Genomic DNA, 24,835 nt, shown 5'->3' with positions numbered 1-24,835 from the left:
TCTTAATCCATCATGGCATTACGACATATTAGCAAAAAAATATCCTCTATAAATTTATTTAAGAAACCTAATAGATTGACCAATATATGTATACAGTATAGAGTCAAACGGAGGTTAGAAAATCTTTATATTAGGTAGGGCTGGTAGGGGCTTGAGAAGGTATTTACCTGATGTTATGCATTTCTGACACTAGGTTACAGTATTATCAGGAAAAGACTTCCTCCCAATATAATAATATATTTCTCACGATGACCGATCTTTTCTGTATAAAGTCAGCACTGGCACTTAATGCCTGATTCACGACTACTACTATTAATAATATATTTACCATATAATTATAAAATAAAATACCAAATCTCTTAAAACATATATATTTTAAATTTTAATTTCAAAATACAAAATTAATTAATTAATTTTTAATTTTAACTAACAGATTAAACATTAAATTCTTAATTTTTAAATAATTCTTAATTTTTAACGTCTTGAAAATCTAATTTGTGATCCAAAAATTTTGAATTAAGAAATTCGAACCATTGGAAAACACTTTAAAGAAATTTCCTTGAGATTGATACACCCCAGTATAGAAGAAAATTGTTAATGATTCTATTATATTCAAATGCAACGCTACCATTCTTTGACATTTTCTTTTCAATCATTTTCAGTGGATTCATACAAAAGAACTTATAAACTTTTCACTGGAGATAAAAGTGTAAATTTAATATTTTGTGCAGCAGTTTGTTACAGATTTTTTTACACGCGTTGTGCGTGTTACATAAATTATATATATCAGAAATTATATCCGTAGCCAATAGTCAGCAATAAATAGTGAAATTGATTCGTGGCCGAAATTGACAATTGTATGACAGACAGTCATTCTCCTTGCTGCCGTTGTATTTGTACACTGTTGTTCCTTCGCTCTTTCGGTGTTTTGTGGAAAAATCGACAAGGATCACCTGTATCTGCACCTGCAACTGCAACGAGGTGCTGTATTAATAGCGGTTTGATTTAGTATTAAACATTTTTTATCCTGTGGTCGATACAAACAACTAAATTTCAAAATATACACATAAAATTTGTGATCAATAAATTGCCAACGTTAGCAGTCGTAGTGAGAGGAGTTATTTTAACTAAGTATACTATATCCTAAAATTACTTTAAATAGAAAAAATCAAATGGCCGAACGTCCAAGTAATCTTTTTGCGGGTAAGTCTAGTATATTTAATATTTTTATTGTATTGATATACGTTTTATATTATAAATAAAGGTGGAAGTAGCCGTCCTCGCAATCCGCCAAGTGAATTGAATTTGGGTAGTTTTAATGGTCGCCAACCACCTTCATTTTCGTCAACTTCATCCGGTTCAGCTTCGTCCAATTTGTCTACATCGTCTGCCTCCAGTTCCTCTTCACACAATTTGGTGCAACGATTTTGTGCACCACCAGCACCGGCCCCTGTAGTGGCACCGGTAGCACCGGTAGCACCGCCAGTTGCAACAACAAACAATCAAGGTATATATAAATACATAACTAAACATTTTTAACTTCGGTTGTTAGAATACCCTTCACAAATACAAAAGTTTCCATATTAGAACTAGATTCTGTTCGGTCAAGTTGTATGGCGGCTATATGCTATAGTGGTGCGATCTGAAAAATCTCTACAGACATTTTAGCGTTCCCTTAGGCAATATTACATGCCAAATTTCGTATAAGATATCTTGTCAGATAAACAAGTTTTTCTCACAAGGACTTGAGTTTGATCGGCAAGTTTTTATGGTAGCTATGTATATGCTATAGTTGTCCGATGTCAGCGGTTCCGACATATTGGTGAAAATATACATTTTATACGGTCTGCGACGTTTCCTTTTACCTGTTCAAAATTTCGTGGCAAACATAACCGCAAAGCACCACAATTAATAAATAAAATAAAGCAACACAATTAATAAATAAAAAAAATTCTATTTTTCCACTTTTACAGAACGCACCCGCGAACGCATTAAACAACAAGCCTGCGGAAAGCTACTCATCGATGAAGAATGCTATCACTTTACTTCGGACGATTTAACCGATCTTGGTGAAATTGGTCGCGGAGCATTTGGCACTGTAAACAAGATGATCTTTAAAGAAGGCAAAGTAATGGCTGTGAAACGCATACGATCCACTGTCGATGAGAAAGAACAAAAACAATTGTTAATGGATTTGGAAGTGGTGATGAATTCAAACGAATGTCCCTACATAGTGCAGTTTTATGGTGCGCTCTTTAAGGAAGGTGATTGCTGGATATGCATGGAATTAATGGATACCTCATTGGATAAATTCTATAAATATATTTACGAACGTAAACAACAACGTATACCAGAGTCGATATTAGCTAAAATTACTGTGGCCACTGTGCAAGCGTTAAACTACTTAAAGGAAGAATTATCGATTATTCATCGTGATGTTAAACCAAGCAATATTTTATTGCATCGCCGTGGCGATATCAAACTGTGTGATTTCGGTATTTGTGGCAAATTAGTGGACTCGATTGCGGAGACCAAGGATGCCGGTTGTAGGCCATATATGGCGGTAAGTTTGTATTAAGTTTTAACATGTAATTGCAGTTTATGAAATTTTATAAAAAATTTTCTTGCTTAGCCTGAACGCATTGATCCCGAGCGCGCTAAGGGCTACGATGTACGTAGTGATGTCTGGTCGTTGGGTATAACGTTGATGGAGGTCGCTACCGGTTTGTTTCCCTATCCGAAATGGGATTCAGTTTTCGAACAGTTGTATCAAGTGAGTATATTGACTAGTAATGCTAGTTGCCCGATTTTGGTTGGGTTAAATCGGTAAAGAAAGCGGCAGACGTTTTTGTTGTAATTGAGACAGTAAAAAACATAACCCAAAAACGTGGTTGAAGATGCTGCTGTGTTAGATAACCGTTACAACAATAACATGCTGCTATGGTTCTAGTACTTAGCGGACTATAAATTTGAGCTAAATTGAAAGTTTTAAGTGTATATATGTATGTGTAGACACAATTTAATATATTTTTAGAAGCAATTTTTTTAATTAAAGAAGCAACTGAAATTTGTTTATTATTTTATTCATATTCAGGTTGTGAAAGGTGATCCGCCACGCCTACAGACTTCCTACAATGGCATGGAGTTTTCACAGGAATTTGTAGATTTTGTGAATACTTGGTAAGCACGCATTGCTAGCTCGATAAAAAATAATATATTTTAAAATTTTTTGTCTTGAATATTTCACCACGTTAGTTTAAATAAAGATGAGAGAGAACGACCCAAGTACGGTCCATTGTTGGAAATGCCTTTCATATTGCGTGGCCAGCGCAGTCACACCGATGTAGCTGTTTACGTAACGGATATTTTGGAGAAAATGGTCAAAGATGGCATAACTGAGTTCACAACAAATCAACCCGCTGAAAGTTAATGGGCGTACCAGCTAATATATTAAATGCCATTTACCGTTTTTAGCAATGCAGAGCAATGGTAATGTGAAATTTTGATAGATTTGATAGACGAGTAACGTTAGTAGCAGAATGGTATGCAAATTGTATGCAAAATGTGTGTGCGTGATTAATTGTTGAGACAGCTCGGGTTAGCTGTTGTGTTGCTAAAACAAAATTTAAAGATACATATACTATAAAAAAAAAAGAATAACGAAAATTCGAAAAAAAAAATATGTAAAACCATATTATTTAGTGGAAAGTGAAACAAAAAAGAATACGATAAGCAAAAACTTAGCGCTTTGCATAAATATTAGTCATAAATATTTTGTTGATTAGAATTGTAAGAAGAAAGCGTTTATCTTTTTTAGCAAAACAAAAATAATAATAACAATTATGTTTTTGTATACAATTAAGTTCATATTAGCACTTTTGCATTGTTATGTCATACGTTGCTGTTCATACTTGTGTTGTAAATGTAACGCTTTTCTATAGTCAACATATTTTGCGCCTTCGATTTGACAAATACAAATACAAAAAAAAAAAAAAATAATAATAATAATAAAAACCGAGCAAATTTTCTAAGCAAAAGAAAACAAAAAAATTAAAGTAAAACAAATCAAAAAACTATGAAAGCTATAAGTATAACTGCAATAAATACTTAAATTGCATTTTATGTAAAAATAATAATATTTAAATACACTTCAAATAAAGCAAGAAAAAAAACAACAACATTTACATACCCACAAGCAAGCATCAAAGTATTTTAAATATGATAAAATAATTGTTTAGCAATTTGGGTAAAACTCAAAAATAATTAGGAAAAAAAATGAAAACGTTGCATAAAAGCAAATAATAGACATAAGTATTAAGTAGAATATCGATAATGAAGTGTTAAATGAAAAGTGCATCGCAAGCAGGGTTGCAGTTTTTTTTTCACAAATTTTGTACTAAAAAATAAAATTAAAATTTTTAATTCCGATGGGGTTGAAAATTTAGTTCTATGATTTTGGGATTAAAAATGAATTTTTAATTTTTTTTAATTTAGTATATTAATTTTAATATTTAAAATTTTTTTAACTTAACATTTTGTTTTCATTTAATATTTAAAATTTAATTTTTTAATCTTAACTTTTAAAATTGTTTTTTATTTAAATGTTTGTTAATATTAATTTTTATTTTTATTTTTTTTTTAATTTTTTTAAATATCTGTTTTTTTTATTTTATTTTCTTTTTCTTTTTATTTTAAATTTTCAAAAATTAGATTTTCATTTGTTAATTCCGTTTAAAATGAGTAATAACATGTAAATCGTTTGAATGTGTAAGTTTGCGCCCAGTGCTCTAGTCTATTGATGATGATGGCGCTGTGCAATCTCTAGTTCAAAATATTAGAACCCAAAGTACGCAAACACGAAAAAATTTAAAATTAATTTTAAAATAATTTTTTTTTATTCTATTTATATGCTTGAGCTTAAAAATTCTCTTTTTTTTCAATATTTCAATCCGGTGTTTGGGGTTAAAAAAATAAAAAATAATAATTTTAATGTTTAGTCTTGCGATTTTGCGGTATTTGGAACTAAAAATTTAAAAATAATTTTCAATTAAAATTTCGAAATATTTAATTTTTTTATTTAAAAATTTAAAAATTATTTTCAATTAAAATTTTGAAATATTTAATTTTTTAATTTAAAAATTTAAAAATTATTTTCAATTAAAATTTTGAAATAACAAAATAAAAAAAAATTGTAATTAAAATTTGAAATCAATTATTTTCTTTATGCATTATGTGCAACCCTGTTTGCAAGTATACATGCATATATGTATAATTAGGAAGAAAATATGCCGTAAAAATTATACAATTAATTTAAGCCAATGTGAAATGTTCAATCATAAGCAATAATTGCACGCTATTTTTTTAAAGTGCATATATATTTATAAGATACGAACCGATACGTTGACCCAACAATGCAGCAGCAAATAGCCATATAAGTGTGCTACTCACACAAATCCATACATACAAGCCAATTAGAAAACACACAGCACGTAACATTTCTTTAAACATACAAAAATTAAAAATAAAAAACAAAAAGTAAAACGCAATTAGCAAGTTAAACTAAGTTTAAGTTATAGTAACAACATAAAAAATAAGCTAACCTAAAAATGTAGTTAAATTAGTAGTGGCTTGTAAATATACATACCAATAAAAATACATACATACATACTTACATACATGTGGTAATTACAGTAGCATATCCCAAATAGTAGCAGACATGCAAAATTTATTAGTAAACACTATATAAAATTAAATAAAATACATCAAATAAAAGTAAATACCAATGAACTGCGCAATTTTTGGTTTGCCATTTGAGCTAAACACTTTGGAATTTTAGAAAAAAACTTGTATAATTTTTTATAATTTATATGAGCAGTGATTTGCAGACTAAAGTGATTTTAATTAGGTGAATTTTATGCATTAACTACATACTTATGCATGTAATACATTATAAATATGTATAATGAATGTATATGATTAAGAAAAATCACAACAACCAATAAACAGGTAATAAAAACGCATAACACCACAAAATAACAAACTAAATAACTCTACAATATGCAATAAATTTACTCTTTTTATTAGTATTAAATAAAATAATAAAAACTACCGCTTAATAACGTTTACTGTGGTTACAATTACGAGTATTGTCCACACACAGCAAAAAAAAAAATAATAATAACAAAAAAATAAATAATAAAATAAAATAGAAAAACAAACAAGTAATGAAATAAATAAATAAAATATCCCAACAAAAAAGTACGAAAACAAAAAACATGTAATAAATATAAATAAAATATCCAAAAAATAATATGAAAACTACAAACAAGTATTAAAAAATAAATAAACAAAAATTCCCAATAAAAAAACATACGAAAACAAAAAACATGTAATAAAAAATAAATTAAATAACCCAATTTAATAAAATTATACAGAAATAAAAATTATGAACAAATAAAAATATTAAAGATATTACAACTCAAAGCAAGAGTTTATAGCAATATATTATTAACAACAAAAAAAAAATTAAATTAAAATATATAAAATAAACACAGTAACAACTCAACATTTTGAAAGATATAAAAACAAGAGTTTGTAGCATTTTACTTATCAATGGTTTACTTTGTCGTACTTATGTTTGTTAAAAAAAAATTTTAATTAAACCAAAAACATTAAAAAAAAATAATTAATTTCTGTCTAATGTGAACGAATTTCTAACTTTTTGGTGGAGATATTTTTACCGTAAAATTAGTTATTGTAAAAAAAATCGAATCTTCTTATGCATTTTTACTTTAAATCAAAATTTTGTGGCATTTTTTCAGAAACATGTTTTTTTTTTAACATAAAAACTCAAAAACTTAGTTTAACCCTTATGTTAGTAACCCACTTTACCGACGTCTTTTAGCAACCGGGTACCGGGGTATTATTATTATTTTGTTTATTTTATTAAATTCAAAAATTAATAGTCAGTGACAATTTAAAGAAAAAAAAAATAACGTAGAATAAAAAAAAAACAAAAAAAAAATTAATTCACAAATAGCTTTCTTTTAAGTTAAAAAACGACGATGAAATATTGAATTTTTTTTAAGCTATTCCCACAAATACACCGCGGTGGGTACCCGGTTACTAACATAAAGGTTAGTTAAAATTAATTTTATTTAAAAAAACATATAATATCTAAATTTTTTTTAATTACAAATTTAAAATCTTTTTATATACGTTTTTTATGCAAATCGTTTATATGTACATTTTTGTAAAAGAACGATTTCTCTAAATTTTTAAGAGTAGTTTTTCGTAAAAATAGCCACCTATTTTAATAAACATAAACAAGTATTATCTGTTGCTTAAATTTGTTTTTGTTATTAACTTCAATTGTTTTTGAAAAAAAAATTTTTTTTGCCATACATTTTTCAATATACTCCAAAGTAGCCAGAATAATTGCTTTACAAAAAAAACTAAAAAGCACCGTCACTTGCACCGTTACCGTCACAACAGCTCACCGTCGTACATGCAACACATGATAATGTCTGTTTACAATAAACAAAATATTTATACCAAGCAACATGCATACATATAAATATGTATGTATAAATACCAATTATCTATATGTATGTGTGTGTTAGCATAATTAATGCCTAAAAATGCCACAAATGCAATCAGCGTCCACTTTTTGAAATGCCTATTAAGCGTAAAATAATTTAAATAAAAATATATATGTACATATATACATGCATACATACCTAAAATACATGCATACATATGTATGTATGTGTACAGCTAAATTTACTTTGCTAAAACAATATTTGCATATTTTTACACGAACAAAAAATACATGAATACTATTTAATAAGCTAATGAGCGTTGCATACGCAGCTTTATGGCAGAAGAAGGAAAACAAAAACAACAAGAACAACAATATTTAATATAAACACAAAAATCAAAAACAAAAGCTTTTATAGTCAGCGAAAAACATGCTGCGCCTAAAAGCATGCTTTTTATAATTAAAACTTTTCAAAGTCACAAGTAAAAAAAAGAAACGAAGAAAAATAATTGAAATAAATTTGAAAAATATGAACATGTTGTATGAGTAAATAAATAAAAAAAAAAATACAAAAATACATTAAAATATTAAATACATACGTAGACACCACTCTTTAACCATGTAATTTTTAACCGTGTGGGTCTCGTTAACACAATTACTAGGCATAGCTGGGCGTCTCAAAAAGAAATAGGATCGATTAAAGCTTTTTACAGATTTCTATAGACCTTTACTCTTGAAAAAAACATCACTTTTCGTACTTAGCAAGGTTCGCCCATTCTCACTTTTTTATTTTGGTATAAGAATACCAGAACGGTCAGATTTCTTCTAGGTTGCCGAAAGTAACGGATTATAACGAAGAGTAAACTGAAGCGCCTTCGTCTTTGCCGCTCTACATTTTTATTACTCAACGGATTAAGCAGTTAAACACATTTTTTGGTTTAATATACTTTTAAACACTTTTTCCTGGTTGTTAGTGTTGTAGTGTTTGGACGCAAGACAGGATAATTGCCACCAAAGCAATAGGGTCAGGAAACAAGCTATTGTAAAGCGATAGAACCCTTGAGAAAGAGTTTGTTAGCGTTCCCACGGCAGTCTGGTATACGTTAACGGAACAAACCCGGCTTTTTACACGACCAAGGACTGTCAACTCGGAAGCATTGCTTTAAATTAATTGTGGTTTTCTGATGGTTAGTGTTATGCGAGAACGTTTAGCTAGCAGTACTGTAGCTTGGATATGTCAGGGCCTACTAGTAGTATAGAAAAATAGGAATCTATATACAGAACGTAATTGCGCATGCGTACCTCTGCTTTCTCAAATGAATCGCTTTCATTTTCCTCTTTGTTTAACTGTATTCTCCAATTTGTAGTTATAGTATTGATAGATTACTGATTCGTATGAAGCAGGTTCAAAACAGAAGTAGCAGCTTCTTCTCTTAGAAACGCCTTAAATGTACCCTAAAATAGTTGAGAGGGCTGGTTGAGGCTCGCGTACTGAATTTGGGCTTAAAAGACTATGTCCCAAAAAATCCATAGCTTAGTTTGGAAAAAGTAATCGCAATCTTTAAATGGAAGGAACAAGTTTTGATAAATGATCCTTTATTTAATGGCTTTACATTGCCTTTGAAATCGAGGAGCGGGGCGTATGTGCTCTTTCGTTTCTTGTATTTGTATAATGAGTGTTTGCTTAAACGTATGTAGATCTCTGAAATGATACCTCACACTAACATAGCATGGTCCAACTAATACGGCTGCTAGCTCCATACCAGGCCTTTCAACTCTTTTAGCTTTGAGCACTTATTCAGCTTAAGAGTTTGAAAGCCGAATAAAGCGCTGAAAAGCTTAAATGGAGTCGGAATCTAACCCATTGTTGATATGTTTTAATCTTCCACATAACTTACTCGGGTTTTATTACTTAAGTCATGTTTTTATTGGTCCCAGGGTTCGTTTTTCTATTGTACTCCTTTGTATTTCTTCTTGGCTTTCCTCAAATACAATATCTGAATTCCACACATTTTGTTGAAACACTTACGTAAGATATTAAGTACACAGTATTTTCAAAGCAAAAAATATTTTATATAAGATAAGTTATATATAGTTGTGAACATATATTTATAAATAAGCTTCAGCAAAGGCTTGGAAACTTTTTTACTTTAATAAAGAAATATTTAAACGCAAACTACCGTAAACACCGTTAAATTTGGACAACACGTAAACCAAACTGTAAGAAAATTGGCTTCCTAAAAAAGCTTTAATCCAGCCAAAATTAATTTGAATTTATTTTTTTTATTTTTAAGCAAAATTAAATAAAAATAGTAGTGTAAGCGGAAAAAAATTTAAATGAAATAAAATTCATTCAATCAACGTAGTAAAATTAACAGGTTTAGTCGTTATGAGCAGAAAAATTTTGAAAAAAAATTTAATCAAAAAAATAATTGAACTTACAAATAAAAATGAGCAATTACATATAATTAATCTACAACAACAATTCACATTGCAAAATTGTGCACACACTAATACTTAATCACATGCCTCAACTGTTGTCAGAAAAGCAGAAAAGTCCACAAAACAGCAAATAAAAAAAAATTAAGAATTTCGAAAATAAAAATGAAAAACCCGAAAATTAAAAAAATATTGTAAGGAAGTAAACGCTAAGCGCAAATGTAGGAGTAGTCGTAAGGAAAAGCAGCTTGTGAATATTACAAAAACAAACAGATAACGGATAACAACAATTTTAACAATTTTGATTAAAAATAAATAAATATAATTAATAAAAAACAAAAAAAAATATATGTTTGTACATACATTTTTTTTTTACTAAGGCAACCAACGCCGAACTTAGCGCTCGCTCTCTATTTGCTCGCTTTTTGCTACTTTTAATGCAAACACTATAACCCTACTCCAATCTCGCCACCATAGTTCTTCGAATAATAATCCTAAACACTCAACTGCTGCGTGCCTTCAACTGACACAACGGATATTCGGCCAGTTTCAGCGATATGGTACCCTTAACAACTAGCTGATCGAGTGTTGCTTCGGTCTTCAAACGGTATTGTCGAAATATTTTCGCCACGAACACCTTCATCAGCATCAGCGCATAACGATAACCAATACACATGCGTAATCCTTTGGTGAAAGGTATAAAAGCGAAAGCATGCCGTTTCGCCGCATTAGGTCCGAAGTGTGCTTCCGGTTTGAATTGTTTCGCATCTGGTCCCCAGATATGTTCATCGCGTTGCATGTTGTAAATATCGATGCCGATTTGTGTGCCACGCGGTATAAGTACGCCATTGCGTAGACGAAAATCATCGGCTGCGCTACGTAGCACCATCGGTACGGGTGAGTAGAGACGTAGCGCTTCGTTGATTATCATCTCGGTGTAAGGCATTCGTTCCAGGTGCTCATAGTCAACGACCGGCGGTTCGTTTTCTGGGAAGATTGTGACGAGTTCATCATACAGTTTTTCTTGGTATTCGGGATGCATGGCGAGACATAAACAAACGATATATAAAGCTGTCGAAGTGGTTTCGAAGGTCTAGCAAAGAAATAAGGCAGAAGTGAATGAGGAACTATGAAAAATCGGAAATTTCTAAAAAAAAAAAGAAAAAATAATAGAATTAACTCTTCCTCAAGTTGTGTTATTATTGTTGTTGCAGCGGTCTAAAATATTACCCAAATAAATTTCTTAACCGCGTGAAAATCCGACGCCTTAAATGGTGCCTCAGCTTCTCTCGTATCGTGCTTTGAAGTGCTAATTATTTCAAGTCAAGTAATTGAGTTTAGGTAAGGCATTGTGAACAATCTCCCACTCAGTTATACTGTCCGGTCAATGTTCAAAAACTCTTTTCAAGTTTGATCAGAATTATAATATTGAAATATTTGAGAGCGATATTTTGAGTTCTAGATGTCTAGAAAATAATTACCTCAAGCTTTTCTGAGATTATTTATACAAATAAAGGGAACACCTTTGCCCCGCAAACATCGGAACGGTAACGACATTGTATGGAGAGGATGAAACAACTCGGCAGTCTTACCTTCGACGACCATTAGCCGTCTCAACAAAATTGTGATAGGATCAAAACGTTTTGTCGATTTATGAGAGTCTTAAGTTCAGTTATACAAGTATAGGAGTTTTAGTTATCGCAATGGACCAACGTTCTAAGCTGTCCAAGTGAGATGCCTGTTAGGATCGTTAAGGGGTTACATGGGTTTCACGGTTTCAAAAATCAGTTTTTGTTGTCTTCTTTAATTCTATAACATCTCTAGAGTATTGTGCTCAATGCTCAAGTTGAGCCGAGTGATAGTTTTGGAGATACAGCTTTGAAAAGTTGCGCACTGGCGGTCAGCTATATAGTCACTTATAACTTTAAACACCTTTTTCGTCTTTCGAAACAGTGTTATAAAATTCTATTTGTATAAATTAAATGGGAAGTTCACTCAGCTCAACACTACCGCGTCAAAGCAGAACCAAGAACTGATTAAATATAATTTTTCTTAAAAGACTCAACTCACCGCCGCTATGATGACATTCGCCTCGGCGCGCACATCCTCCCACGACAGTTGACCTTGCTCCACATGCGTACGAACTTGCTCTACAAATATGGCTTTCGACTTCCGTATGGCCGCTGATGCATTCGCATCCACATCCGTTGAAGCATCCACACCCACTTTACCAATTATATGCTTTCGCCCAAATACACTCTCACTCTCATTAGCAGACTTTAAGCAATTTTCACTTTGCTTTCCATTCATTGAGGCATGTTGTTGCACTTGTTGTTGCCCTATACCATTTGCATCTGATTTATTATTTTTGAGCTGTAGCAGCTGGAAAAGTGTGAGAGGTAGCGATTGCGGTACAAGAAGTAGAAGAAATAGAAGAAGAAGAAAAACAGAATTAAAAGATATTAGCCGCAAGCGTCAAAGGAACAATCACTGTAACGGTTGATGAGTTGAGCAGACTGCCACCCAGCCGCCAAGCAATGAGCGGGAATGTGAATAGTTTCTAGATATATATGAATAGCTCTAGATATAGATATCTGCATTACTTACACTATCAATGAAGCTGAAGAGCACTTGAACGACCTGCTGCTGGCGCACGAACTGCGACGAGTGGTGATAGAGCAAATCCGGATAAAGCCAGGGCGACAGCATGCGGCGCACACACACCTCGGTGATGCTATATACATATGTATACACACATACATATGCAGATAGTTAAGTGGTAAGTGAAAGGAAGCGATGAAAAAGAAATAAAATTAAGGAAAATGAATGCTTATTTCAAAGACGTGTGAGTGTGTGGATGTGTGTGTGTGCATTTAGTGTAGACAAAAGCGAAACTTTTCAAAATACATTGAAAGCACAACTGGCAAATGAGTTGGAAAAGCGTGAAGCAATTGAGACGACAATGCTGTTGGTTAAACAAGTATTGTACTGTGGGACAAAATGGAAACTTTGGTAGTAAAAACTAAAATTCATGAAATTTAAATGGAAACCAATCAAGAATTTAAAAAGGGCATACAGATAATTATTCTTTTAAATTGCTAAATAATAACACAGACCTTCATTATTTCCAAGCATTTTTCGAGCTGACGTATATGTCATTAGCAGATTTGCAGAGATTATTCTAGAGAAAAGCTATCTCGTGGAACGAATTGTAATTCCCAGCGATAGTCAAGTGGCACCAAAAATGGTGCTGGAGTGCATATGAATGCTGGACAGGGTTGCCATTGAGAAAAACATCTTACTAGCATGGATCATTGGGCATAGAGGCATCCAGGTAAAAGAGCCAGCTGATCTCTTGGTGAAAGAAGCTGCGACAAACCAGTCTGATAGAATCGGAATTGTGGGCACTGTGTCGCTATGGGTCCACACACACTTTACGAGAGGAGTTACGGCAAGAGGCAAGTGCCTGGGCGTCGACTGGCGTCATATGCACATATTAGGGTACTGCTCCACAGATCTTGGTCGCTTTTGTGACCAAAGAGCAGAGACACCAAAGCATATATCCTTGAAAGCCAAGCAATCACAAGAAGAAGGCGTCTGGTTATCGGCCTCATAATTGGCCTTATTAAGCCTCTTTGATTTGAGTGTGCTAAACGAAGTGTTGTGATAACAGGGAGGACACAATAGATTACAGGTCCCAGTGTATTCCTCAAAATCAATCTATGTAATTCTAATTTAAGCTATAAAGAATCGAGAATACTAATATTCATTATTGCTTCAAACCAATTTAGGCACATTTCAATTTTCCGAAAACCAAATATAATTTTATTCGAAAATCTTTGCTCGTGTTTCCCGAGTTCATGGCTTTCTGTTCTTCTCCCAACTCAGCACGACGTTAGAGATTTCGAAAATTCTTAAATCTTTCATATATTTTCTGCACAGTATTAGTGTTTAAGTATATTTTACGTTTGTCATCGCTAACCGCTTACCCATTGTAGGCTTCGAAGATATGCGCCGAACCTTCGTTTTCGAAATTCATTCGTTTACCCATTGTAGTCTCTATACAACTCATTTCACAATTAAATAGACAAATGAGGAACCGAAAAAAAGAGAAAACATATTAAATGCTTTGTTGCCGCACAGCTGCTCCTCATAATCACAACACTTACGACATGCTGCCTCCAAAACGTTACGTTTCAACATCTCATAGATTTCCAACTGTGTTCCGGTCGTGGCCAAGGCGCTGAATTTTCTCAGCATCACATCGGCTTCCGCATTGAAAATGGGCAGGAAGTTGTTAATAATTTGGCGGCTAAAAGCTGGATTGATAAGACGACGATGCTTATTCCAGCGGTGCGCTAAAAGAGAGTGTAGAGAGAAATGACTTGGGGAAAACAACTTGAGGGTCAATATGAACATGACTTTGACACTTTTTTATGACTGACCCAAATCAATTTCAACAATAATAGTCAAAATGACGTTTAAGTGTGTGGATGTTTATGTCCCGAGGCGTGCGTCGGAGGCTAAGTGTTATCACGGGCTAGCCATTAGTTCAAATTAGTACGTGCAACTTTGTATGCAAGAGCGCATGTGTATGTGTAAGTGTCTTATTTATTTGTACTCACAGCTGGACGTGAAGAGTCCGTCGCCAATTGCTGCAGCCAGAAAACGATAGAGTTCGCCTTTGTTCGTGCAGTGCGGAGAATTGAAAATCGTTTCCACTGTTTCCGGGTCATTAACGTAAAGAAAACAACTTGTACCCATCCATGAAATAAAGGGTGCAATATACCGTTTCGATGTGTATTCCATAAACTGCAAGAAAGCTGCAAATTACCGTAAAAATGTACAAAAATAAAAACGACAATGTAGAGTATATGTATTTATGTCCAAGCTTGAACATATAAAGAAGTTTTAATAATTTCTTCGGAAGTCTATGGATGCCTGTGCATATACATTAGTTGTGTGCTAGTAGTGAATTTTCAGCTTTAGTCTTAAAAAAAAAGGATCGAATATAAGCAATGTATTAATTTTTCAATTAAACCGTGCCTAAATCATATTCCTTTTGTCCTTATGTATATAACGTCGGACTTTTGATTCTTTGAATTAAGTAAGTAAATTTACAACTCAGAAAAGGCGACATTCGAATACAAAAATTTCCATTATACAAAAAAGGTCTTAATGATTTTTTCGTATAAACATTCGTTTAAAAGTTATCAGCAGTTAAGGTTATGCATCAAATGACCTGAGCATTTATACATAACGAGTGATCCAAGTAGAGTTACTTTTTTCAATAGCCTTTCTTTGACAGATCACGCGTGAGTAGTGTTAAGTTGACATATTATTTTCGTTCAGTATTGTTTGGCATTTCAAGACTTACGCCTGAACAACGTTTACAAATCGTTCAACTTTATTACGAAAATTTACGCGCTTCGCTCAATTTATGAAAATTTCATCTCAGAAAATGCAGAATATATGAAATAATACATACAAGTATGAAGGATTAACTATTAAGAATATAGGATATACGTAGTTTGCCATAAGTTCTGATACAAATTTAGGTTGTTATAAATACATACAACTGAAACTATGTAAAGTGCATTTTTTAGTAAGGTTAATTCTATTTAGTAATGTAGAATATATATTAAATGAGCGATGTACAAAACTTTATTCGAAATGGTCACCTTTGGCTTTCATACAAGCCTTCAAACGATTCGGAAATTGATAAATAGCAGCACGGACAGTTTCTATTGATATTGATAACGCTGCTAGAGCCAAACATTTTTTGAAACTCTCCAAATTTCTATGGGGTATTCGACAGGATATCTTCTCCAACTCTGGTCACGAACTGTAGTCCAAAATATTAAAGTCTGGGCTATCAGACGGCCAGCCATCTGCAGCTATGAAACCAGGAATATTGCTTTTAAGAAACGGTTGCGTGGTTTTTGACTTGTTATATTTTTACCAGTTATGTAAAGCAATTACCGTTATACGATTTATACATTGTTAATAAGCAAAACCAAACACTGAACTGATTACTATACAGTGGTCGTCCAGTATGTATGGTATATTGAACTTTCGAAACAACGAATTTTCTATTTAACGAACCATCAAAAATAATTTATGATATAATGATGTTTCTATATTAGAAACGCTTGGCACTTTAATTATTCAATATTGCGAATGGTGCTATAATTTTACGTTAAACTTCGCATTCTTTGCAAAAACTGTTGTACAACATCTGCAGTAAATATAAATGATTTTTTTTCAAGTTTCCATTAACTTTCAATTGAACGTAACTCAGCCAGTTCAGAATACCGACTGGTTCTATTTTGTTTGGTTTAGTATATGCAATGTCAAATAGAAGCGGTTATAATTGGAAAATAAACTAAAGAGTTTCGATTCCAACAAGGGGCTTTCATAAAAGGACATATCCGTGAAATATGGAGTTCCAAAGTCGTTCGATTGTATAATAAACAAAAAAGAAAAAACGTTAACTTCGGTTGGGCCGAAGCTTTAACACCTTTCACAAATACAAAATATTCCTTGCAAGAACTTGACTTTGATCGGTCAGTTTGAATGGCAGCTATATGCTATAGCAATTCGATCTCAACAATTTTTTCAGAGATTGCATGATCGCCTTAAACAATAACCCATGCTTAATTTCGTCAATATATTTCCTCAAATGAAAAAGGTTTCCATACAAGCACTTAATTCCGATCGTTCAGTTTTTAACATTAGATCGCTATCTCAAAATCTGAGAGACTAATTCGCATATATACAGACGGACAAACAGACGTTTATGGCTAAATTGATTCAGCTCGTCACTCTGATCATTTATACATCTCTGGTGTTTGCTTCTAGGTTTTACAAACTTCTTCAGGGTAAGAAACTGAACTTTTGAGTAAAATTATTGTTGGTGGAACGGATAAGAAGAAGCTTTAAAACGTATTAATATTTTCGATGCTGTATCCCTATTCACGTTTTCTTGGGAAAACTGTCAAAGAATTCTATCGAAAGCTGTTGGAGAAATATTTTAAATTATGATTCCGTAAGGTTCGAGGAAGAGGATGTTATATCAATAGCATAACTTATTAAGCGTGACGGTGAAAACATCCTGAAATCAATATTGACCCAGGGAGTAGCAGTATTCTCTGATGTAAAATTTTGGTATTAATTATTTTAATAGCGTTTAGTGTTGTTTTTCTAATTAATTTCTAAGTGTTCAGTTGAAATCGCAAATATTCATGAGTGAAATAGTGATGATGGTTTTGCAGATTTCCATGCAAATGCCAGTGCAGATAATGTGCATTCCACTACTCAATTAGACAATGCGGTTAATGAGGTTAAACATGAAGTACCAATAAATTTTTTAGAGAAATTTGTCACCTGGGCGGTGTCAAACAATGTTGAACTGTGCAAAAACTTTTGCTATTGAAGTACGCGTAAGAAATCGCAATACAAAAATGCTTGGAAATTGTTAAAAAACGGACGCGAATTGAATACTTTTTTTAAATTGTATTTTGTTTTTGTCCTCGCTGTATGCATTGTAAACTTCGTAACAGAATTTATGGCAAGACTAATTAGAATATATAATATAGGTAGATTATGGAATACATCGAACACATATTAAGAGATTATTAAATATAAGTGCAGCGAAAGCAAAATTTTAATTAATGAGTAGTTTAATCAAAGATCTTAATTACACGAAGTAATTCATGCAAATTGATATGAATTTACGTGTTTGTATGTATTTATAGGGTAAAGCAAACATAGCAACTATTTTCATATTTCGAAAGTCTCGGCGATTTGGTCCTTTTTGGTGGAATTTTAGTTGTAACCGTTGTTATTCAAATAATCTGTTACAATAAACCTACCCAGGGTAGGGCCCACCCTTTTGAAAGTTCTTTCTTACTTTACTGTACCAAGTTATCGCTGGCGTGGATAATTTCGATATAACATATTTAACTCTTGATCTATCTCTATTGTTATCTCTATCATCGTTAGGTGAACAAAAATATTATACTCTGCGTCAATCTAGATGGGAGTATAAATATTAATATTTACAAAACAATTTTTGTTTTCGATATATTTTTTGCTTCATCGAAATCCTGAACAGCTCTGAAGAATTTTTACATTTCTGTGTAGATCACCAAGAGATTGATGTGATTAAGTTATTTTGTCTGCTATTGTTTGTTACTTTCAATGACTTAAAGCTTTAAAAATTAACAGTTTAATTTGACTTCCAGACTACTTAACACAACTTCTTAATATTGCCAATTTATCAGATGTTTTCATAGCGTATACCGAGCGGAATCGTTTTCGATTTTTTGCCGCAGATCAAACACAATTTGAACTCATGACCATTGCTTACGGCGTGCGGAAAGGATAACTTAACTTAATAGAGCTTCTTTATATCAGACACCAAATTTATTTTTTCTTAACTTCTATGACGCCGCGTAAAAGCCACTATACTTACTCTCTGGATGCATCATTTTCAATCCTAAACCAATAAATGGCAAACCCACGGGACCGGGCAACTGCCACGCTACATGATAAAAACGTCTACGTGACCACAAAAAGTAAATCCACATTAACAGCAGCCACGTGGCCAAAGCGTAGCAGACAACATTGTCCATTGCAAGGAGATGCATTTACAAGGCGATGTGCTGGAAGGTGGCAGGGTCGTCGGGTTGCGAAGTGTCTGCGCAAATCGAGTGCAATTTGTACCCGAAATGTCTGGTGAATTGTCGATTTGTAACAATAAGAGACCGTATCAAAACAAATGCGCAGAATGTGTACTACGTTTGCCAGACGTCGAGTATTACGAGCGTTTGAAGCGACAGTTTCGTGTCAACTGCCAAAGCGTGAGCCAACTACGTCGCTTTACGGTCGAAATGTGTAATTTTTCGCTTTCAACACTGCAAATCGAAAATAATTGCGTACATTGGCTAACATAGCTACAAATACAACAACAACTACAAGCAAAACTGCCGCGTTATATGCGTGCGGTAGACATCTATTTGGCTCCACTCCGCCCAACAAAACCCCATGACGAACTGTTAATTGTCAGTTTAGCTCGGTCATTACTCGTGCGCCCACATTTTGGCAGGTGTTCAAACAAAATGATTTTAACTGTTTGCCTTTTGTTTACCTTTCGGTTAAGCATTTTGTGTAACTTTGCGGTGAGGTTGCGTAGCGGCGCGGTTTTTGTTTATGGTTTTTGTTGACGTTGCTCATCAGTTCATTTTTTAAACGTTAGAAAAGAAAAAAAAAATATATATATATATTTACTGAGTATCGCCATAGCACAAATGTATTTGCTCTTCAGGAAGAAGCGTTGAGTAGCTATCTATCTGGGTCTCATTTCGGCGGTCAAGTGTTGGTTACACACCAATTTGTAGCACTCAGCGCTTGCGCTTGAAATGCATTAGAAAAGCGCAATTCCCCAAATAAGTGTATGCTATGTTAGGTGTAGTTAGTTATTCAATAGGGAAATTCAACAGGTGTTGGAAGAGAACCTCAAATCTTCACTGCTAGCCTCTGTGTTAACTGGAATAATAATTGTAAACAACGTAAAACTATTTATTTAGCCGATTCCTTAGGATCAATGTTGATTTAAAAGAAACTGTGTGAAAACTGCTAATCACAACATTTTATCCCAACTGTAACAACTAACTAACTTCTTGTAACACAGGCCATTATTAAAATACTTCAAATTGAATGACGCCTGAGTCAAAACTAATATGTAAACAAGAAAAAAGTTAACATCGGTTGCACCGGAGCTATAATACCCTTTACAAATACAAAATATTCCTTATAAAAACTTTGATCGGTGAGTTTGTATGACAGCTATACAAGTATGCTATAGCAATCCGATCTAAACAATTTACAGCATTGCCTGAGACAATAACCCATATTAAATTTCGTGAAAATATCTCCTCAAATGTAAAAGTTTTCCATACAAGCACTTGATTCCGATCGTTCAGTTTGTATGGTAGCTATATGCAATAGTGGTCCGATATCGGCCGTTCCGACAAATGCACAGTTTCTTAGCTCGTCACGCTGATCATTTATATACGAGTATATGTATATTTTAGAGAATCGCTGACATTTTCTTTTGGGCGTTACAAACAACGTGGCAAACGTAATATACTCTGTTCAGGGTATAGCAACGAATCCTAGACGTAGACTGATAGTTAAGTTTAAGGTCGACATGATCACAGGCAGTCAAATACGGCGCATAAGTTTGTTGGACGTCTTCTTCTTTGACTTGATTCTAGTTGAAATATTGGAAACTTCTGTAATACTGTCAGAGATTTGGTGGTGGAATTATAAACTACCCAGAATGTTAATCATAATATATTAAGTTCATTTTCAGGTTATGTTGGGGATCTCTGTGATCATTTTAATTACGTCATGTTGATTTTCATCTACTGAAGTGGTTACAGGGATGTTTTGCGGATCCGTTTGACTTCGCGGTATTTGAAGAAAACTGGTTTAAGTAATAGAGCAAAACTTTCTCAGTTCCACAAATATTTTACGATCTGCTCAGTTCTGGCGAACAAAGTGAAACAAGCGTGTGGTAGCAGAAAAGCTCCGAAACCTCAAGTGCATTGGAAAAACAATACGGCTAAGAGTTTCGCTTAATTTCGAGTTAGCGCTAACTTACGACAAAAAAGTGGCTGTCGAGGTTGACTTTTTCGAAATCGCAGGTATTATTACGAGACCAGCAGACGAGTGATAGCAGAATCTTCAATAACATCTTTGTGTTTCGAAGATTGACTTCGCTATGTATGTATAAGCATCTCGAAATTAAATATATTCTAGCGTCAGTCTTGTTATTTAATAATTTCACCTCGTACGTATGCATGTCCATATGTATGTATGCATAAAATGTCTTTTTGTTTCTGTAGTTGTCATATTTTGTACGTGCATATACTGCTTGCTAATTACTCACGTATTCACACGCTAATGCAATGCTTTGTATGCGCAGCAAAGCGGTTTTATTTCGGTTTTTTCGTCGCGGTGCACGAGATGTCAATTATTTGTGAGCGAGTGTTCATATGTGCATGTGTGAATGTGTGTGTGCGGGTTTTTAAAAATATGGTCTGCAGATTTCAATGGCTGAGCAATGCCTGCCAGCTGACTGTTTAAATAAAAAATATACAGACATATATACTACGGCACAAATGGAGGAAGCAATAAAATATACAGTAAGAAATTGTTTCCTTTCATTGAATAATTTAATGATCTATTGACATACATATACATATACATATTACCTTGAACGTTGAGTAAACAAATACATTTTTTCATGTAAACAATACTATTTGGTATCGAAACTCTTGTTAGACAGTGATTTAAGTTCACGTACGAGGTAAAACTGACAATTATATAAAAGCATTGAGCCGCTTGTCGGCGCCTTTAACAATTTCAAAAAAAATGTGAGAGCGGCGGAAGGATCTACAGAAAATGTAAGCCTTCTTATTATACTGTGCATGTCTTCCCATTTTCATAAAATTTCGTCATAGCTTAGAGATTTATTTAACGTGAGATCTTATGCGTTTTATCTACCTCTTGAAATTTGGAAGTAGTTAGTATTGTTAAAATGTTGTATTAAATGATTGTCTTTCCGTGCCCTTTCCACTACAAAGTCTTTGGCTTTAATGAGCAAATACTTTTAAATTCACGCATTTTTCTAATACTAAAGACTTTTTTCAAGATACATCTTTAATACATGCTTTGGAAGATTATCTTAATATCTTCTCGTAAAAATAAAACCATATATATTTTTGCCCAAAGTTATTTAGTTGGCGACAACTGGTAGTTTTATTAATCTGTCTGAGGTTCTACAAAGTTTTTATCGCGAATTTTAAGCGCATACGTCTAGTGGATTCAAAACATATTTAAAAGAGTGGAAGATGTTACAATTCTTGTGTGTTAATATAATACTACGGACACCAGTGGTCTTAATTTGACCAATAAAAAATTAAATTTATTAACAATGTTAATAGTATTTAAATTTTATTGAAGAATTTCAACAAAATGTGAAAAAAAATCTAAAGAAAGTTGTTGAAAACAATTTACAAATGTTAATAAAAAAAATTAAAAATTATAATTCATTCTCTTGCAAAATCATTTGTTGTGTTTCGGGTTTTGGATTAATTCTTCCTTGATTTAACAGTCGTAACAGCTTGAGCGAGTCCAAAGAGCGGCGCTCATCGGAATCTCCGGTGCACTGCGAACCACACCAACGATAGCTCTCAACGCTATATTAAATATAGCAACTGTGGACATTGCCGGTAGGTGCATTGCTGCGAGGTGTGCTATTAGGCTCAGAGAAGCTGGGCTTGTGAAGAGGTCCAAACAAGGACACGTCGCAATTCTCTCCTCCTTCACCTGCATTCTTGAAAATTTGGATCACTGCGTCACAGCGGCCACTCGAGGCGGCTTTTTCTCTGCTCATATCCCGACGAGGGAGATGTGGAGGGGAAGAAGCCGCTGGAGAAGAGGCGCGGTGAGTTTTTTCACGGATGGGTCGAAACTAGAAGGGAAAGTTGGAGGGGGGTTTTTCTGTAAAGAGCTCTCCGTCAATCTTTGCTTCAGGCTACCGGACCATTAAGCATTCACTCCGACAGCAGAGCGGCAATACAAGCCCTGAGTGCGCTAACCGTGCATTCAAAGCTAGTCAAGGAGTGTCTGTCCTCGCTAGAATTAGCATCAGGCTACTTCAATATCAGGCTCGTTTGGGTGCCTGGTCACAGCGGAATCGCTGGGAATTTCAAGGCCGATGAGCTGGCCAGGGGGGGTACCCATGCCCCGCTCACATCGGAATGGGATCGAGTTGGTTCTCCACTAACGTCTTGCATTCTGGCTCTGGACCAATGGACCTCGCATGCGCTCAGCAGACGCTGGTCGACGACCAGCTCCTGCGCGACTGCGCGCTCCTTTTGGCCGAGAGTGGATCGCAGGAGGTCGGGGGATCTTTTCGCCTTGAACAAAGTTCACCTCGCCGCCATGGTAAGAGTTCTCACTGGGCACTGTCCAATGGGAACTCATGCGGTGCGGCTTAGAATACTACCTGATGGCAGTTGTCAAAGCTGTATGGAGGAGGGTGAAGTGGAAACATCCCGGCACTTTCTCCTCCATTGTCCGGCTTTTGCTAGGTTGAGATTGAAACATCTCGGCAATCACACTTTTGGCGGACCAGAAGATCTGGCCGAAACAGATATTGGCCGTCTCAACAAGTTTGTCATAGGCAAAAAGCGCTTTGTCGACATGTAAGGGTCTATTGATCCGGCTCATAGGAGTTTTGGGTACCACAACGGACCGGCGTTTAAGCTGTCCAAGTGTGATCCTTCTTAGGATCGACCCTCTAACCTAACCTAACGGTCGAATCAAATCGGCCAATTATCTTGTCTTCTACTGCGTACATTTAATCTTAAGGTGATATCGGAAAGTTATCGGCATAGTAATCAAGAATTTCGTAGCAAAATGCTTAGCTTATGTTAGCTAAACAATGCCTACAAATCAAGTAGAAAGAACCAATATAAAAGGTATCAAAATTAGGCGGCATTTTAACTAATGCACATTTGAACTAACTTCCTAAAGGAACTGAATTATTATTATCAACTTTATCAAATTTAAATTTTGACATTAATTACATTTCTACTCAATTGCATATTTACTCTATTTCTTTGCCTCTGTATACTCCCTTTAAACGACATACGGTATGACATGATAAAATAGATGTACGTGGGCGCATCGACGCCACTATACTTCCAAAAAAAAATTAAATTAATTGATTGAATGATTGATTAGCAATAAATATCGCCTCCCGCATATTCAAATTATGTTCACAATTTTGTTTACAAATGGAAAGTAAAGTAAATACAATAAACTCACTCATAAGTAATGGGATATCGTCAAAACACACAAAGAAATTATCTCTCGAATTGAAGTGCTGTTGATGTCGATTCAATCAACGACATAAAATTTGCCGTGGAAAACATTTTTTTTTTTAATTAAATATCACACAATGCACTTTAATTTAATCTAAAATTTTTAACTCATCAAAATAAAACGAACGATATCAAAGGTTATTTCCACTTCAATGTGTTTTTTTTCACAAACAATACATGAAATGTAATGTGCGTTAAAATGTAATTGTAACAGAATTCAGTATTGCAATATGCAAAGTCCAAACACAATTAAAAGTGAAATAAAATCGCAGCCACAAATCCGCCGTAAACGATACACAATTATCCGATATATATGTATTTGCAACTTACACAGAACAGCGACGAAATGTACTTCTGTATATGACTGTATTAAATATGACGCGCAAGGGATCGAGCAATGAAAACACGCCACCGCGCTTATAATTGTAGTAGTCGTGCAGTATGCAATTGGGATGTACAACTGGCGTGACCTCGCTAAGGATAGAGGCAACTGGCGAAGTCGCGGTTGTAGTGCCAAAAAAGAAGAGCAGTTATCACACTACACTTAGGTCTAAGATTTCATTGCCAAAAGTTTGACAGAACAGAATGAGCTTAACTTATATATGTATGTAAATGTTATCTTTATGGGAGGTAAGAAAATTAAAATATTAATGGTTCAAAATGAGTCTCATACCATAACACTAAACAGCAGATCCAAAGAAGGGATCGGACTTGGACTGTTATGATAAGTCCCTTTGTGAAGTCAGAAAAAGTACTCCAGTAATTATATTTTAAGTGTTAAGAAGAATATGTTAGAATGTTTCTACGTCGTTCTTCTTCCAAGCAGTTCTTTGCGATTTTGATTTTGCGAGAATGAACTTGCGACCGCACAGGGACTGATAGTTGCCCAGCGCTC

At 33.9% G+C, this 24,835-nt stretch overlaps 2 protein-coding genes and 1 long non-coding RNA gene across 4 annotated transcripts; 1 reads left to right on the top strand and 2 right to left on the bottom strand.

The window, feature by feature from the left end:
- Window positions 1-655: 655 nt before the first annotated feature.
- On the bottom strand, window positions 656-4,362 carry LOC138856990 (uncharacterized). Its single transcript, XR_011395970.1, has 2 exons — window positions 4,190-4,362; window positions 656-971 (listed from the first exon to the last, which is right to left on the bottom strand). It is a non-coding gene; the product is annotated as an uncharacterized lncRNA (long non-coding RNA).
- On the top strand, window positions 969-5,671 carry Mkk4 (MAP kinase kinase 4). Of its 2 annotated transcripts, XM_014238981.3 has the most exons (6): window positions 969-1,203; window positions 1,265-1,507; window positions 1,974-2,563; window positions 2,633-2,773; window positions 3,095-3,180; window positions 3,256-5,671. In XM_014238981.3, the coding sequence occupies exons 1-6, from the start codon at window positions 1,173-1,175 to the stop codon at window positions 3,428-3,430; spliced, it is 1,266 nt and encodes a 421-aa protein (XP_014094456.1). In that variant the 5' UTR covers window positions 969-1,172; the 3' UTR covers window positions 3,431-5,671. The 2 variants fall into 2 exon arrangements, with proteins under 2 accessions (XP_014094456.1, XP_014094457.1); XM_014238982.3 differs by lacking the exon at window positions 1,265-1,507.
- A 3,920-nt stretch (window positions 5,672-9,591) lies between these two features.
- On the bottom strand, window positions 9,592-18,853 carry Cyp313b1 (Cytochrome P450 313b1). Its single transcript, XM_014238984.3, has 7 exons — window positions 18,456-18,853; window positions 14,605-14,802; window positions 14,149-14,337; window positions 13,969-14,038; window positions 12,587-12,713; window positions 12,050-12,361; window positions 9,592-11,072 (listed from the first exon to the last, which is right to left on the bottom strand). Exons 1-7 carry the CDS (start codon window positions 18,628-18,630, stop codon window positions 10,482-10,484), a joined length of 1,662 nt encoding a protein of 553 aa, XP_014094459.2. The 5' UTR covers window positions 18,631-18,853; the 3' UTR covers window positions 9,592-10,481.
- Between the last annotated feature and the right edge of the window lie 5,982 nt (window positions 18,854-24,835).

This window comes from Bactrocera oleae, chromosome 2, assembly GCF_042242935.1.
Source record: "Bactrocera oleae isolate idBacOlea1 chromosome 2, idBacOlea1, whole genome shotgun sequence".
In the NCBI taxonomy this organism is placed as follows: domain Eukaryota; kingdom Metazoa; phylum Arthropoda; class Insecta; order Diptera; family Tephritidae; genus Bactrocera; species Bactrocera oleae.
This window is presented reverse-complemented; position numbering and strand designations above follow the sequence as displayed.